Source organism: Leptonychotes weddellii, chromosome 5 (genome assembly GCF_054177405.1).
Source record: "Leptonychotes weddellii isolate Sample4059 chromosome 5, ASM5417740v2, whole genome shotgun sequence".
Classification (NCBI taxonomy): domain Eukaryota; kingdom Metazoa; phylum Chordata; class Mammalia; order Carnivora; family Phocidae; genus Leptonychotes; species Leptonychotes weddellii.
The window spans coordinates 50,415,222-50,432,530 of record NC_138373.1 but is presented as its reverse complement, the minus strand read 5'-3'; the positions used below and the strand labels follow the sequence as shown (position 1 = coordinate 50,432,530).

The window sequence follows — 17,309 nt, the reverse complement described above, 5'->3', positions numbered from 1 at the left end:
AAATACAACATCCAAAATGAGATTCATGTATTCAAAAACTGTTTGCTGAATGTTTTATTAGTGGTCTACTTGCCTGGGATATAGTATTGAGCAAACCAAATCCCTGTCTTCACGGAGCTCACATTCTAACAACACATTTCAGCATTTCTTACAGGGAAAAGCTATGGACAGTATTTTGCCTCTTTGTATAAAATGTTACATTATACAAATCAGTGAATTTCTGATTCACCAATTCAGTTTATGAATAAAGCTAAAGACAGTTAATTTTGAAGAAATACAAATGTATACAATGTTAAGAGATAACTAAATCAAGTGACAGTATGACTACTTTAAGGTCACATACTCATTGGACAAAGTGACAAGGAGTGTTGTTAAATTTATTCTACACACCATATTCTATATACTTTACTAGTAAAAAAAAAATTAATATGGGAGTCTATTGGACTCTTTCCAAGTATCATTTACTGGGAGTCTCTGACAGGTCTCCTCAGGATAACCTCTCATATTTTCATATATGGATCATGAGGAGAGAATTGATCCAAATACGAGAACCTGACTAACTTTAATAGGTAAGCTTTCCTAGAGCAAAAGAATGTCCTTACGTTCAAGAAGCTTACTGTCTAGCAGGCTCAAGTGAGACAGTCTCAATTAAACAAACATTTATTAGGCACCTACTATGTGGCAACTAATAACATAAGGAGCATAATACAGGATATAACTATCTTTAATACTAAATAATTTGGTAAAGACAAAGTGTTGCAGGAGTTTGGAAAAGGGCAAAGATTACAGTGGGCTAAAAGAGTGGTTCTCAGCTGGGAGCTATTTTGTGCCCCCAGGGGACATTTAGTAATGTCTGAAAACTTTTAAAATCATGGGGGGCAGCACTGGTGAGGTCAGGCAGGCTGCTAAACACCCTACATTGCAAAGGATAGATCTCCACAGCAAAGATATTTATCTTGTCCAAACTGTCAATAGTGTCACTACTGAGAAATCCTAGGCTAGAGTAATCAGGAAATGATTCAATAACAAGCTAGATTGAGTTGGTGTTTAATCATGAGCACATGTAGTCACATGTAGAAATGTAGAAGAAATAAATTAGAAGTGAAAGTATAAAAGCTGAAGGAGCCTATGTTTGAACTGACTGGTGTAGGTACTGGGAAAGAGTTTGACATTAAGAAATTTATTTAAACCCAGTGGAAATGTGTGTTTAAAAGTCAGTAGGATATAAAAGTGAACGTAGTTGGAAACTAGATTATGTACGGCCATGAAAACTAGATAAAAGTTCTGGAAACAGAAGGAGGTATTAAGAAATTGTTTTATTTTGAGCATTTGCCCTAGAAATTATTGTAATGTTATGAAACTGCTTGAGAGCAGCAACCACGCCTTATTCGTCAATCTCTTATGTCACTGAGACAGTGTCTTGTAAAAGATCTTTCTAGACTTATGATGGGGTCAAGTCTCAATAAACCCATAGTAAGTTGAAATTATCCTAAGTCAAAAATGCATTTAATTCACCTAACCTACCAAACATCGCAGCTTAGCCAGCAGAGTGCTCAGAAAACTTACTTTGGCCTCTAAATCATCTAACATAAAGCCTATTTTATAACAAAATGTTGAAAATCTCATATAACTTATTGCATACTGTACTGAAAAAGAAAAACAGAATGGTAGTATGGGTGCAGAATGGTCTAAATATATTGGTAATATACCTTCACGGTTGCGTGGCTGACTGCGAGCTGCAGGGGGGTGCCGTTCGCTGCCTAGCATCACGAGAGGATCATACCGACCGCATATGGCTTTCCCGGGAAAAGATCCAATTCAAAATGCAAAGTACAGTTTCTACTGAATGTATATCCCTTTCGCACCACACTAAAGTTGAAAAATCGTTAAGTCGAACTACTGTGAGTCGGGGACCATCTGTACTGTGTGCCAAGAGCTTATTGAATTAAACGCAATTTTCCAATTGTTTATTAAATATTATTGGCTATCTCTAAAGTTCCCTCCACTGCTGATTCAGGCCATGCATTTACACTGGAACCAAAAATAGCAATCATTTAGTAGGTGACTACTATATAAGGGCACTACAGTAGGCCCTTTACACATATCATTTCATTGAATCACAAACAATGTATTTTTCCACTCTTTAAAGATGAGCACTCTGGGACTCAAAAGAGCTTCCGTTACTTGCCCATGATTTCACTATGAGCTTGGCAGTGGCCAAGATGGGAATGAACCCTTTTCTAATCTTAACCCAAACCTCCAAGTCTCAGTGACATGCTCTAAGGAAGAGTTAAAAAGCAAAAATCAACACCTGCCACTCATAATTAAATTATACAAAGTAACAAAAAGCAATTTCATAAGGGTGTCCTTATATTTCTTTACCACAGTAATTAGTCATGGTATTTGGCTTGCTTTCATTCCATACTTGTGTGTCAAAGTAGTTCCTAAGTGCATTCAAATCACCCCAAAATTCTACTCCAGGAAGCTCAAAGTCTTGTAATTATTACCCTCAGACCGGAGGGGTGGGGGGTGGGGGGTGGGGGGTAGGAGGGTGGAAGCTAACCTGTTGAATTGGTATGCTCAGTACCCAAAACCAATGACTCAGAAAACAGAAAAACCAAACAAAAAAGGCATTTCAAAATCAAAACAAATCAGCATTTTCAGATTTAAGGTCCTCTTCCACACTTCTTAAAGTACTGAGAGACAGCCTAAAGAATGCAGCACAATGGCTCGGGTCCTGAATTCGGTTTCAGTTGCTGCCAAGTATTCCATTTTCATCTCTCCCAACGTTTTTGAGAGTCTACCCTTAGCCAGAAGCTCTCGCCTCCCGTTACAATTACAAAAAAAAAAAGGATTTTAAAATTCCCTAAGGAAGCTCATCTAAAACATTCTCCTAGTTCCAAACGTTTAACGTTTATCCAGGGAAACACTTTATTGGAGGGCGTATAATCCTACCCTAGGTAACGTACTGCTCAGCTCTCAACTCCCTTCTTCCAGAAGCACTGTCCCAGCACCAGATGCTACACGAGCTGTTCCTCCGAGGCCCTCCACATCAACCCTCTAAAGCAGTTCTTTCGAAACCCACAGCCCTCGCCCAAGGCCCACTTCGCAGGCTCTCTGAGTCCCATTTCTTTCAAAAAGGATGAGCCAAGCCCCCAACCTCCTCCAAACTCTTCAGAAAGGAGCCTCAGGAAAGGGGAAGCACTCAGCCCCGGCCAGGGGCTCAGGAACGCACGCAGAGAGCGGGCAGGGTGGGCTTGCACTCCGGCGCGCGGCGGACAGGGAGCGGCAAAAGCACTTACCAACATCCTGATCGAAGGGATTGGTGGCAAAGAGAGGCATCTCCGCTGCGAGCCCAGGTGTCCGCAGGGGCTCCCCCTCGACACCACGGGAGTCAGGGAGCGACGCAGAAAAGAAGACTCGTCAGGCAAAAACAGCAACACAGACGGACTCCACAGGGTGCGCGACAGCTCCACCTCTCACCGACCCCCAGCAACCGCGGCAGCAGCGGCGGCGGCGGCGGCGGCGGCGGCGGCGGCAACAGCGGCAACAGCGAAGGCGCAGACAAGGCCCCCCGCGTGGAGCCTGTCGGGAACCTGGGCGACCTCGGCGCTGCCTGCTCAGAACCTGCCCGGCACCTGCCCCACCAAAACAGACCCCAACATAGCGCCCCCTCTGCCTGACTCCCCTTGTGATCGGTCATACCGGAGGGTGGGAGTAACGCCTGCGTTTTCTGCTTTTGCTTTGGCCAGGAGTCTCCGGAGGAAGGGGTCCTCCAGGCGCGCCGAAGCCGACTACCGAGCCCAGGAGTGAATCAGAGACTGAGAAAGAAAAAGGGTCGCGTGAGGGTTGAATGCGACCCTGTGCTCGCCTCTCACTCCTTCGGTTGTCATAATTTTATAGTCCCTATTGAGGGGGATGGAAACTCCTTCGTTGGGGGCCACCTAAGTTAAAAAGCTGTGGGTTCAGTTGCTGCCTGAGGTGACAAGAAACTTGTTTGGATGAAGTCATGTGAGCTGAACGGATTGGCCCGAATCCTTAAAGAGGGGAGTGGCAGGGCGCGCGGCTCCCTCGGAGAGGCTGAGGTAACCCTGGCACCTTCCCGAGAGTTCCTGAACGCCTGGCTTCTGAATCTCTGTCGAAAGCACTTGTAGCTGGGCGTTGGCACTACTGACTGCAGTCACTAAGCAGTTGTGATGATTGGAAAATAAGTTTCATACCCCAAGAATGTCTACGATAGCCCCTCCCCACCCCAAGACCGAGCAAAAAAATCAAACAAAACTGCAAATGGAGCTAGAAACGGATGAGGGATTCCTAACAACTTAAAATGTTTATTTAGTGATTTTATTTATAAGTAACAAGTTATGCCTACGTCATGTAGAAATTTTAAGGAGCACCTAGAGGTTTTGTGTCCCACTTGGAGCAAAGTAAAAGCATCTTGCACGTCAATTGGAATTATGTAAATTATACCTAAATTAGAGCACTTACAAATATAACATGTAAACAAATATTTACAACTTGTCAACGACAGGATTACTATACAAAGAGTGTTTACAAAAATCCATTAAAAATGAAAGCTCATTTCTAGGGGCGCCTGGGTGGCTCAGTTGGTTAAGCGACTGCCTTCGGCTCAGGTCATGATCCTGGAGTCCCGGGATCGAGTCCCGCATCAGGCTCCCTGCTCGGCAGGGAGTCTGCTTCTCCCTCTGACCCTCCTCCCTCTCATGCTCTCTGTCTCTCATTCTCTCTCTCGCAAATAAAAAAAAAAAAAAAATGAAAGCTCATTTCTAAAAGTGGAAAATGCAAATTAAAGTAACATTCAGATACCTTTTTGTCAGGGATTAAAACGGGATGTGGAGAATTGTACACTCACGTTGTTGAACGAAGTTTAAATTATGTAGTCTTCCTAAAGAAAATATCTGAAAGTCTGTTACAAAAGCTTTTAGATATGTGAACAGTTTTGGACCCAGCAGTTCTACTTTTTGGAATTTATCATAAAGACATTGTTTAAGAACATGAACAATGATATTCATGGCAACGTTGTTTATAATATCAAAGCATTGTTAGCCACTAAAATGTCCAATATTAAGAGGTTGTATAAATTACTTCACCTCTTGGTACCTCAATTTTTCATCTGTGAGAAACAGGAATAATAATAGGGTTGTGAGGATCAAATGGATGAATACAAACCAAGCCCTTAAGTGCCTAGCATATAGTAAGCACCAAGTAAGTGTAAGAAATCATTATAATTAATATTGGTCAAGTAAATTATAGTACACACAATGTAAAAACTCCACAGCTGTTAAAGGTGATTATATAGATCTATATTTTCATAGAAAGATGTCTAAATACATAAGTTTTTAAAAGCAGGTTACAAAAACATGTAAAATTACAAAATACCCCAATTTTGAAAGTCTGAAAGGAAATACATGAGAATATTATGACATGTTTATCTCTGAGTCGTAAAATTTGGGATGATTTTTTGTTCTTTACGCATTTTATATCTTCCAGATATTTTAATAATGGGCCTATACTTCTTTCGGAAGCACAGTTAAAACACAACAGTGTAAAAAATGTATTTAGTAACACCCGTTCTTAACATTTTAAGGAGCCAATGCCAGAAGCTTGTTTGTGTTTCATTATGGCAAGTAAAAATTCTAAAACATCACTATTGACATGAGAAGCAGAACATTCTCAAAAACTGATTCTTGATGCCTGGGCTGACAGAATCAAGTGACAACTTGTCCATCTTAAGTTCTTGAGCAGTGTCTGGGGCACATTATCATAATCACCCTGGATCAAAGCCAAATATTTATGAAAGTGCATTTGGATGTGCCTTGTGCTTCAGTAAGGAAACTGAATTATTCTGTTGCCGGCAGTAAGCTAGTGATCAAATTGTTCAAGCCTTGATCATCAATATGTAAAAGCAATGGGAATAGTGAAGGAATTAGTCTTGATAGCATTATACATGTCTTCTAACCTAAAAGAATTACTTTAGCTATTTGGGGCCTTTATGATTAATATACTATAAATAATAAATATTTTTAAATGTAGAACTTTTAATATTATTGTTATGTTTAACATAAAAGCCAAATACAAAAAGTGAAATGGGTTTGTATTTTGAGGTTAGCTTTCTGTTATTATCCCTTAAAACACAAACTGCAGGAGTTTCACTTTTAAGATTACCAAAGTTGTTTGTTTTTTTTTAAGACTTTATTTGTTTATTTGAGAGAGAGAGAGAGAGTAAGAGAGAGCATGATAGCCAGGTGAGGGACAGAGGGAGAAGCACACTCCCCACTGAGCAGGGAGCCCAATGTGGGCTATATCCTGGGACTCTAGGATCATGACCTGAGCCGAAGGCAGACGCTTAGATTAAGCCACCAAGACACCCCTAAGATTACCTAAGTTTTTAAAATATAGAGACTATATGTCAATTTCACAGTAAAACATTTCTATAATATGTGTTTACTAAATTCTATGGTTGATTTTAAAATGTTAAATCCCTTTTTTTTGTTTGATTTTGAAAATTCTACGTTTAAAAATGTGCAATGGAGTTATTCCAGGAAAAGTCTATAATTTTAAAGTTTAGGAAAAGAAATACCCCAGGAAGATTATTCACACTAGTTCACACCCTCATCATCTCTTAGATGACTTATTACATCCACCTCCTACTGTTTTTCTCCTTTCTTACTGCTATGGACTGATTTGGATCCCACCCAAATTCACATTAAAGCCCTACCCCAAAATCTGATGGTATTTGGAGATGGAGACTTTGGTAAATAATTCAATAATTACATTTAGATGAGGTCATGAGAGTGGAGCCCTCATGATGGGATTAGTGCCCTCTTAAGAATAGACACCAGGGAACTTCCTCTCTTTGCCTTGTGAGGACCCAGAAGGGAAGCCAGGAATAGAGTCCTCCCCAGATCTTGCTAACACCCTGATCTCAGACTTCAAGCTTCCAAAAATAAATTTCTGTTTTTTTAAGCTTCCCAATCTATGATCATTTCTTAGAACAGCAGAGTTGACTAATACACCTACCTATCTCCAAACCATTCTCCAAACCCCTGCTGGAATGATTTTTCTAACACACAGATCTGACTGTATCATTCCTATAAAATTCTCACATGGTTCTTCAATAACTCAGTCATTCAGTACATATTTATTAATTCCTTATGTGTGCCAGGTACCATTCTGTATGCTGGAATAACATAAGGATAAATGCTTTATATGAGATAACCTTTTTTGGAGTATATCCTATGGGGAATACAGTCATTAAGTAAATAATTAAAGTAATTGCATGATTACAAGTGTGCAGAGTAATCTCCTGTCTTCAGGATTAAATCCTGATTCTTAATAATTATATCCTTACTGAACTGGCCCCTAGCACCTCATCTCTTCAGTCTTATTTTAACGTAGTCTCTAACATTTCTAATGCTCCATGGTTTCCATATCTTCAAACAAGCAACTTTTTCTGCTTTTCCTTCTCTGGTTCTATACCTTCTCTAAACCTCTGCTCAGATTTCACTTCCCAAAAGCCTTTCCTGACTCAGTACCTGACCAGTAATAGATATATAATAAATATGTGTTAATTAGTTGATTATTGGCCACCTCTGTTACAGCACTTTATGGTATTATATTTGTTCCAGGTGTCTTTTACTATATAGAAACCCCTCCAAACTTGTCTTAAGACAACAATAATCATTCCTTTTGATTGCAAATCAGAAATTTAGTCAGAGCTTTGCAGGCATAGATTGCTTTTCTTCCACACGGTCTCAGCAGGGGTGCCTCAAAGGCTGGAATGACTCTACATCTAGGGGTTGGCAATTGTTGAAAGCTTTCGCACTCTCGCACTGTCTAGGAATTGATGCTGGCAGTTGGCTAGGTCACTGGAGCTGTCAGCTAGAACAACTGTATGGGACCTGCTGTGTGTCTGCTTGGTTTCTCAGCATATTGGACTGAGCATTCCAAGAGACAGGAAAAGGAAACTGCTAGTTTTCCTAAAACAGGAAAAGGAAACTGCTAGTTTCCTATGCGATAGGAAATGGGCACAGCATCATTTGAGTCATATTCTATTGGACAAGCAGTCACAGTGCCTACACTCAAGGGGAGAGGAAATAAAACCCAATTCTTGATTAGAGGAGTATTAAAGAATTTGGGGACTATATTTGAAAGCAACCACAATACTGTAACTTTTTACTTGTTTGTATAGCATTATTAGTCTATGACTCACCTCTAGATTTCCACAGTAGGTGTCCCATAAATATTTATTAAATGTAGTAAAGAAATAAAAGATGTCATTATTAAAGTAGTATATTTCCAGTGACATACTTATCAGCTATGAGGCAGTAACAGGATCTGGACTTATCTTTATACCATAACCAAATAGAACACTGAACAAAATATATGAAACAATTGATTTCAAACATGGGACAACAGACTGTAATCCCAAGGAGAAAGGAAACATGCATGAGCTCTGTGATTACCACAGCTTTCTGCCTAGAGTCAGTTTCTGGACTACGCTATAAAGAGGGGAAACTCAAAAGGAACCAAATGGTCTTATTATATTAAAGAGAGAAAAATCAGAGTTTGGATAGGCTAAAGGGCTAGAATTTGGAAGACAGAATACTAGGAGGGTGCTATGTAGAGAAAGAGCTCCAGAAATCTGTGTTGGAGTTCCCTTGAGACTATGGCTGAATGCCAATTTAGTCATGGGTCAAGTAGAGCTCTACAAGTCTACGTAAAGAACTTTCAGGGAAAGAGCTATCTCCAGGGAATCAAAATCTGAAAAATCCCAAGAGTTCATACAAGTCCAGGAATCATTTGAGTTCTCAAAGCCAGAGGGAAGAGACCTAATTGAACATATTGGGGGTTTAATAAATAACCCCCAAAAGATAATGTCTTAGTAGTCAGGAGTAGCCTGAAAGAGAAGGCTACTCTAGATCTGCTCCAAAAAAGCTTAAAAAGTGCCTCTTGAAAAAAGTCAAGACATAGCTTAAATGAATGGTAAAACAAAGTATGAAACTTAAAAGGAATACTCCACCCCCCAAAACAACATTCAAAAATATAAAATGGCTAGACACCAATAAAAAGTTACTGGACACATGAAGGCCCAGGAAAATATGACCAGTAACTATTAGGGCAAGCAGTCCATAGAAACATCCAGAAATTAAGTAGATGATTGAACTAACAGAGAAATGTTTAAAGAACTATTATAACTATGGTCAATAAAGTTAAGGATTTACAGTTGAACATAATGAGAGAAAATAAAATCAAAAAAGAATAAAATGGAAATTCTGCAGGTAATCGAATACCTAAAATGAAACTCACTAAATAGGATTAACAGATTGGACACTGCAGAAGAAAAAATATAGCAACTGGAAGATACAGCAACAGACAGTATACAAATTGAAACCCAGAAAGAAAACAAAAAAGTTAACAGAACCTCAATGACCTATAAGAAAATATGAAACAATATAATGTGTAGAGTTTCGTAGCAAGAAAAAGGGGAAAGAAAAAAAAATTTAAGGAGTGCCTGGGTGGCTCAGATGGCTGGGCATCTACCTTCAGCTTGTGTCATGATCTCCAGGTCCTGGGATCCAGCCCCATGTCAGGCTCCCAGCTCAGCGGGGACTCTGCTTCTCCCTCCCTCTGCCTCTCTCCCTGCTTGTGCTCTCCCTGTTTCTCTCTCTCAAATGAATACATAAAATCTTTAAAAAAAAGAAAAAAAAAATTTTAAATAACAAATTTTCCCTAAATTTAATGAAAACTATATTTCCACAGATCTGAGAATATAAGTGAATCCCAATCATAACTAACAACAATAAAACATGATACCAAGGCACAGCATGACCAAATTGCTGAAAATCAGTGATAAAGACAAAATCTTAAAGGCATTTTGAAAACAAAAAGACAAACAGGAATAAAGAATTAAAATAGACTTCTAATCAAACTATGCAAGATAAACAAAAACAAACAAAAAAACAGTGGAACAGTACCTTTAAAGTCCTGAATTTTAAAAATGTCAACCTGGAATTCTCTATCAGCAAAAATATTTTTCAAAAGTGAAGGTGAAATAAATACTTACATTTAAAAACCTCATCACCAGCAGATCTATACAATGAAAAATGTTAAAACATACAAATGAAAATAATTTTAGGCAAAGGATTATGGTATCTATGATATAAATATTCACATAGGCATGAAGAACATTAGAATGGTCATGTGAGAATAAATATAAAAGACATTTCTACTTATTTTTAAATTTAAAAACAAAAATCAACTGTATATATTAGAGTTGATAACATAGGTAGAAATAAAAGGAAAATAGCACAAAGGATGGCAGAAGCAAAATAGAAATGTATGGCTGGAGGAGTCTTTATATAAAGTATTACAAATATGATTTGAAAAGAGATATTGATAAGTTCAAAATGCATACCATAAGCCCTAGAGCCATAGCACCCCCAAAGAAAATCAAGCAAAGGGGTATAGATAGAACAGTGGTGGAAATAAATTTTTTAAAAAATTCAATTTTTTAAAAAGCAGTAAAAGAAGACAAAAAAAAGAACAAATGGGACAAAGAGTAGATTTAAATCCAACCATGTTAATAACCACGTTAAATACAAAAGATCTACACATTCCAGTTAAAAGGTAGAGATTGTCAGACTGGATTTTAAAAAAGCAAGATCTAACTGGATGATATATTATATAAGAAACTTGTTTTAAAAATAAAGACAAAAGTAGGTTAAAAGTAAATGGATGGGAAAAGATATATTTTGAAAATACTAAAGAAGACTGGTTATATTAATATCAAACCAAATAAATTGAAAAAAGGAAACTCTCCAAGGATAATGAATGACATTTCATAGTGATGAAGGGATCAACTAACCAAGAAGACACATTAAATATGTATCAACCTAAAAACAGAACTTTAAAAAAAGAAACAAAATTTAAAGGAAAACTTGATTCATCCATAGTTTGTGTTGGCTATATTTTTTAAAGGTTTATTGATTTATTTTAGAGAGAGCGTGAGTGCAGAGAGGGGAGAAAGAGAGGGAACGAGAAACTTTAGCAGACTCCTCACTGAGCTCTGAGCTAACTCGGGCTTGATCTCATGACCCTGAGATTATAACATGAGCCGAAACCAAGAGTCAGATGCTTAACACAGTGTACCACCCAGGGGTCCCTATGTTGGCTATTTCAACATTCTTTTCTCAGGTAAAGATAGAACAAATAGAAAATCAGTAATTACTTAGAAGAGTCAACTCTATCGATTAACTTAACTGACATTTATAAAGTCACCATTTTTGTCAAGTGGACACAGAACATTAACAAAAATAGACAATATGCTGGGCCTTAAATCCATATAATTTAGAGGATAAAATCATACAGATTTTGTTCCTTGACTAAGACAAAATTAACTTAGGAATATAAGAGAAGGTTATCTGGAAAATTGCAGCTTATGTAAGGATTGACCCATGCAGTTATAAATAACTTATGTGTCAAAGAAAAATCAGAACATATTTTGAACTGGATGAAAGTGAAAACATAACCTATCAAAATTTGTGGGATGCAGTTATGTTGCTTAGAGGAATACTTCAAGCATTAGATACTAGGAAAAAAAAATCTAACGTAAATCCCTTAAGATAAAAAAAGAATTCAAGGGCACCTGGGTGACTCAGTTGGTTAAACGTTTGCCTTCAGCTTAGGTCATGATCTCAGGGTCCTGGGATCAAGCCCTTCATCAGGGAGCTCAGCGTCTCCCTCCATCTCCCTCTGCAGCTCCCCCTGCTTGTGCTCTCTCACTCTCTCTCTCTCAAATAAATAAAATCTTAAAAAAAAAAAAAGAATTCAAAATAAGTAGAAAAGATAAAAATGGCCACAACTGGGTCAATAAGAAACACAAAACCTGAAAAGATACATGTCAATAACAGAAATTAAATTCTTCCTTGAAAACACTCCACAGAAGTCTCCAGGCCCATGAATTCAAGTTATTTCTAATTCATCAATCTTGTAAGGAAGAAATAATATCAAATCTATACAAAATCTTTTAGAAAATACACCATGAAGGAACAATTTCCTACTTATATTTTATGAGACCAACGTTACCCTGATAGCAAAATCAAACAACATATTATAAGAAAACTTCAAACAATATCCTTCATTAACATAAATATAATCCTTTAAAAATAGAGATTTACAGCAATATATAAAAACAAAAATGCATCATGACCAAGTAGAGTGTATCCTAGGAATACAAAGTTACTTTAGCATTTGAAAATCAGCACAGTTCACCATTTTAACAGAATGTAAGAGAAAAACCATATGATAATCTCAGAAGATGGAAAAAATATTTCAGAAAATTCAAAAGCCTTTGTGAAAACCTGAGCAAACTAAGAATAGAAGAAACTTTTCTCAACCTGACAAAGGGCATCTTCAAAAAACTTGGAGCTAACATCTTACCCAACAGTGAAGGAAAATGGTGTTTCTCTCTATGATAAACAGCAATACAAGAATGCCCATCTCACACTACAGTTAAACATTAATATATAGTATTACAGACAAGAAAATTATAAAAAGTATTGGTTTCAGACTTCACTTTTGGTCTAGATGGAGTAACACAGGCTAGATTTATCCTCCTGCCTGAAACAACTGAACAACTGGACAAAATAATATCAACAACAGTTCTCATGATACTGGACATCTTACAACAAAGAACAATGATTGCTGAGAGATGGGACACAAATGACATTAGTCTTATGATTGTCCTAGCTTACTGCCTGGGTAGATTTTTCAGGCCATCACATATGGTATCAGCCTCCTTGAGATGAGGAAAAGGCTGGGAGTCCAGAGGGGCCAAGGCTGAAAAAGTTTGCAAGAAAGAATACCAAAGACATGCTGGAACACAAAAATATTCATCATTTGAGAAGATAAAATATACAATGTCTGACATCCAATAAAAAAATTAGCAAGCTATCTATAAGAAACCTACTTTAAACATAAAACTGTATCATGGTATATAAAGATATGCCATGCTAACACTAATCAAAAGAAAGCTAAAATATCCATATTAATATCAGACAAAGTAGGTTTCAGTTCAGGTAATATTACCAGAGACACAGAATGTCACTTTATAATGAAAAAGGGGTTAATTAAGAGAACATGACCTATATGGTTTTGCATATAATAACAGAATTTCAGAGAACATAAAATAAATACTGATGGAACTTCAAGGAAAAATAGACAATTCCACAATTATAGTTCAAAATTTCAACTCCCTTGTTTCAATAGTGATAGAACAAGTAGACAGAAAATCAGTAAGGCTGTAGACTTGAACAGTACTATCAACCAACTTGACTTAATTGAAATTGATAGAACACAACAAATGAGACCTGAATACATATTCTTTTCAAGTGCTCATAACATATAAAAAACAAGTATCAGTCAATTTAAAAGGATTCAAGTCATACAAAATATGTTCTCTGACTACAATGGAATTAAATTAAAAATAAATAATAGAAGAATACTTAAAAGTCACCAAATATTTGAAAACTAAATAACACGCTTCTAAATAACCATTGGTCAAAGAAGAAATAAAAATGGAAATTAGAAAGTATTTTGAATGTAATGAAAATGAAAACATACCAAAATTTGTGGAAAGCAGTTAAAGCAGTATTTATAATACAAAGCTTTAATATATTTATAATATAGCATATATACTAGAAAAGAAGAAAGGTCTCATCAATTATCTCAGCTTTCATTTTAAGAATCTAGAAAAAAATAGTAAATGAACCTAAAGTAAGCAGAAGAAATGATAAACATCAAAGAGAAAAAGCGATGAAACCAGGAAAACAATAGGGAAAATAAAACTAAAAGGTTTTTGAGGGGATAAGTAAAATTGATAAAACTATAGTCATATTGATGAGGAAAATAGAAAAGCTACAAATTACCAATTTCAGGAATAAGGGAAGTGACCATTACAGATGCTACAGATATTAAAAGCATAATAAGGGAATATTATGACCAACTTAATACTTATAAATTGAATAACTTAGAGGAAATGGCAAATTCTTTTGAAGGCACAAATTAATAAAGCTCAAAAAGAAATAGTTAACTTCAATAGACCTATTTCTACTAAAAAAATGTAATTGCTTATTAAGAACCTTCAACAAGGGTGCCTGGGTGGCTCAGTTAAACGACTACCTTCGGCTCAGGTCATGATCCTGGAGTCCCAGAATCGAGTCCCACATTGGGCTCCCTGCACAGCAGGGAGTCTGCTTCTCCCTTTGACCCTCCCCCCATCTCATGCTCTCTCTCTCTCATTCTCTCTCTCAAATAAATAAATAAAATCTGTAAAAAAAAAAAAAAAAACCTTCAACAAAATTAATTCCAGGCCTAGATGAATTCACTGGGGATCACAAAGGAGAATGAGAAAGTTGGGGGATGGGGATTGATAGACTATTTTCATTATTTTGAGAGTAGTGATAGTTACATTGATGTACATATATGTCAATACTTATCAAATTGTACATTTTATTTTTTTTAAGATTTTATTTATTTTTTAATTTTGACAGAGACACAGCAAGAGAGGGAACACAAGCAGTGGGGAGTGCGAGAGGGAGAAGCAGGCTTCCCGCTGAGCAGGGAGCCCAATGTGGGGCTCAATCCCAGGACCCTGGGATCACGACCTGAGCAGAGGGCAGATGCTTAACGACTGAGGCACCCAGGCCCCCCCAAATTGTACATTTTAAATATGAACAGATTATTGTATGTTAATTAGACCTCAATAAAGAAATTAAAATTGCCAGAAATTTATCCTTCACAACACTTTATAGTTTTGATGAAAAATTTTAGATGATCATTTCAAATACAAGTGAAGGTAAAAATGTTTGAAAACCAAGGCCTCAGCCCATTCCCCAACAACCAGATTGCCCCAGCCTCTCCTAATAGATAATTCTGGAACAGCTGCTTCATGGTTTAACATCTTTTTTGAGCAGATTGGACCAATCTAATGCCGTGTATTTATAAATAGCCTTTTCACAACAACTATAGTTTTATAATAAATACAAACTCCCTTTATTTATTATACCTCAGCTTGTCAATTCCACTTTTGCCCCCTTTCCTATCATAAAGATCATATATTTTCTTTAACTTAATAACTGCCAAACACTGGGTAACTAGATTAGCAACACTCACCAGCTGTTCTAGGTTTATAACGATTCTGCTGACTCAGTTTGCAGGTGGTATATACCAAAGGATCTTCGAAAACATCCTCACCAAGGAATCTGCTCCACCCCAGTATTTACACATTCAAAGACTTTTCAGAGGCTTTCATGCGTATTAAAATAAGCCACAGATTTTTAAAACAGGTGACTCCAGTTTTGAAAGCAGTTCATTTCTTGGAAAAATGAAAACTGTATATGCTTGTTGTAGAGACATTGATAGGAAGAAAAAAAGGCATCTTCATTCTAAGTTCCCTGTACTATATCTGTGTCCATATAGAAAATGTTCCCAAAAGGAGCAATTAAAATACTATTTTTTATATTATGTTTAATCTAACATAATTAATGTTTATGATAGCATATGTATTTAGTTTCATTTTCATGATCACTTTTGTAAGGTATGAACTAGTTCTTCAGGAATGAAGTTCTCATTTATAATAATACACCTATAGAACTAAAGGATTTTAAGATTTGACTTTCAGCTGACGGCCTAGAACCAAATTTGTGTGATTGGTTCTGTTTTAGAGGAGATTCCAGATAAGCTCTAGATAAAGACATCACTGTGCCTCAGTTTTCACATCAATAAAAAAACCAAGTTAACTCCAATAGTCCTTCCAAACTACAGTGTCAATTTATCATTTTCTACATTAATACCTCTGTATTTAAGAGGTTTCTCATTCTTCACATTTCAGTTCTCATTCTTTTTCTTTGTATTTGCTTTTAACTGTACTTCCATTACTCACTTGTGTTGCACTTTACAAATACTCTCCTCCTGAGTCTACCCACTTTCTTTCCTCTCATAGTCATTCCTACTGTGATACTCATAAATAAATTGTTAAAATTCCCATTCATCCCATTAATGATATCATTGCTCTTATCCTGTTGAAATAACCACACCAAGCCCAAATTTTATCACAATATGCTAAAAACATGCATGACAGATCACTAACACTCTCATTAACCCTGATTTCAAGATTTGTTATTAAAGCTATGATAATCAAGATAGTATGGTACTTGTGTAAAGATAGAAAGATCAATGGAACAGAATAGACATTTCAGAAATACACCTATACATACATAGATAACTGATTTTTTAAAAAGATCTTATTTATTTATTTGAAAGAGAGAGTGAGTGAGAGCGAGAACATGAACCAGGGGAGGGAGAGGGAGAAGCAAACTCCCTGTAGAGCAGGAAGCCTGACATGGGGCTCCATCCCAGGGTCATGGGATCATGGCCGGAGCTGAAGGCAGACGCTTAACCGACTGAGCCACACAGGCGCCCCCAGATAACTGGTTTTTGACAAAGGTACAAAGGCAACTCAACAGAGAAAGGATAGGTTCTCAACAAATGGTGCTGAACACTTGGATACTTATAAGCAAAAATATGAACTTCAATCTATATCTCACACTATATAAAAAAATTAACTCAAAGTGGATTATAAGCTTGACTGTAGAACTTCAAACTACTCATCTTCCACAAGAAAACTGCACAGAATCTTTTGTGAGCTTGGCTTAGGCAAAGATTCTTAGATGTGACACCAAAAACACAGTCTATCAAAGACAAAATTGATAAATAGAACTTTATCAAAATTAAGACCTGCTGTTTGACACTGTTAAGAGAATGAAAAGCAACCCACAAACTGGGAAGAAATATTTGACAATCATATATTTGATAAAGGACTTAGATCCAGAATCCATAAAGTACTCTCAAAACTTAACTGAAAACACAGTTGCACCACGAAGAAAATGAGGAATAGATCTGAAAAGTCGCTATTGCAAAGAAAATATACAATTGACAAAAAAGCACATGAAAAGAAGCTTAGCATCATTAGTCATTAAGGAAATAAAAATTAAAACCATAATAAGATAGCACAATGCATCTATTAATGTATGTAAAATCTAAGATGGACCATACCAAATATTGGCCAGGATATGGAGCAACTGAAACTCTCATATATAGCTGTTAGGAATGTAAAATGGTACAACCACTTTTTGAAAACATTTAGCAGTTTCTTAAAAAGTTAGAACTATGTATGACCTAGTCACTCCACTACTAAGTATTTACGTAAGAAAGATGAAAGCATATCT

General features: G+C 36.7%; 1 protein-coding gene across 1 annotated transcript in view; it reads right to left on the bottom strand.

The window, feature by feature from the left end:
* STAM (signal transducing adaptor molecule) overlaps window positions 1-3,592 on the bottom strand; it is an 80,377-nt gene extending 76,785 nt beyond the window's left edge. Inside the window, exon 1 of the mRNA XM_081820689.1 lies at window positions 3,303-3,592. Coding sequence (XP_081676815.1) covers window positions 3,303-3,342 — 40 coding nt within the window. The 5' untranslated portion in view covers window positions 3,343-3,592. The remainder of the gene's footprint in view (window positions 1-3,302) is intronic.
* Between the last annotated feature and the right edge of the window lie 13,717 nt (window positions 3,593-17,309).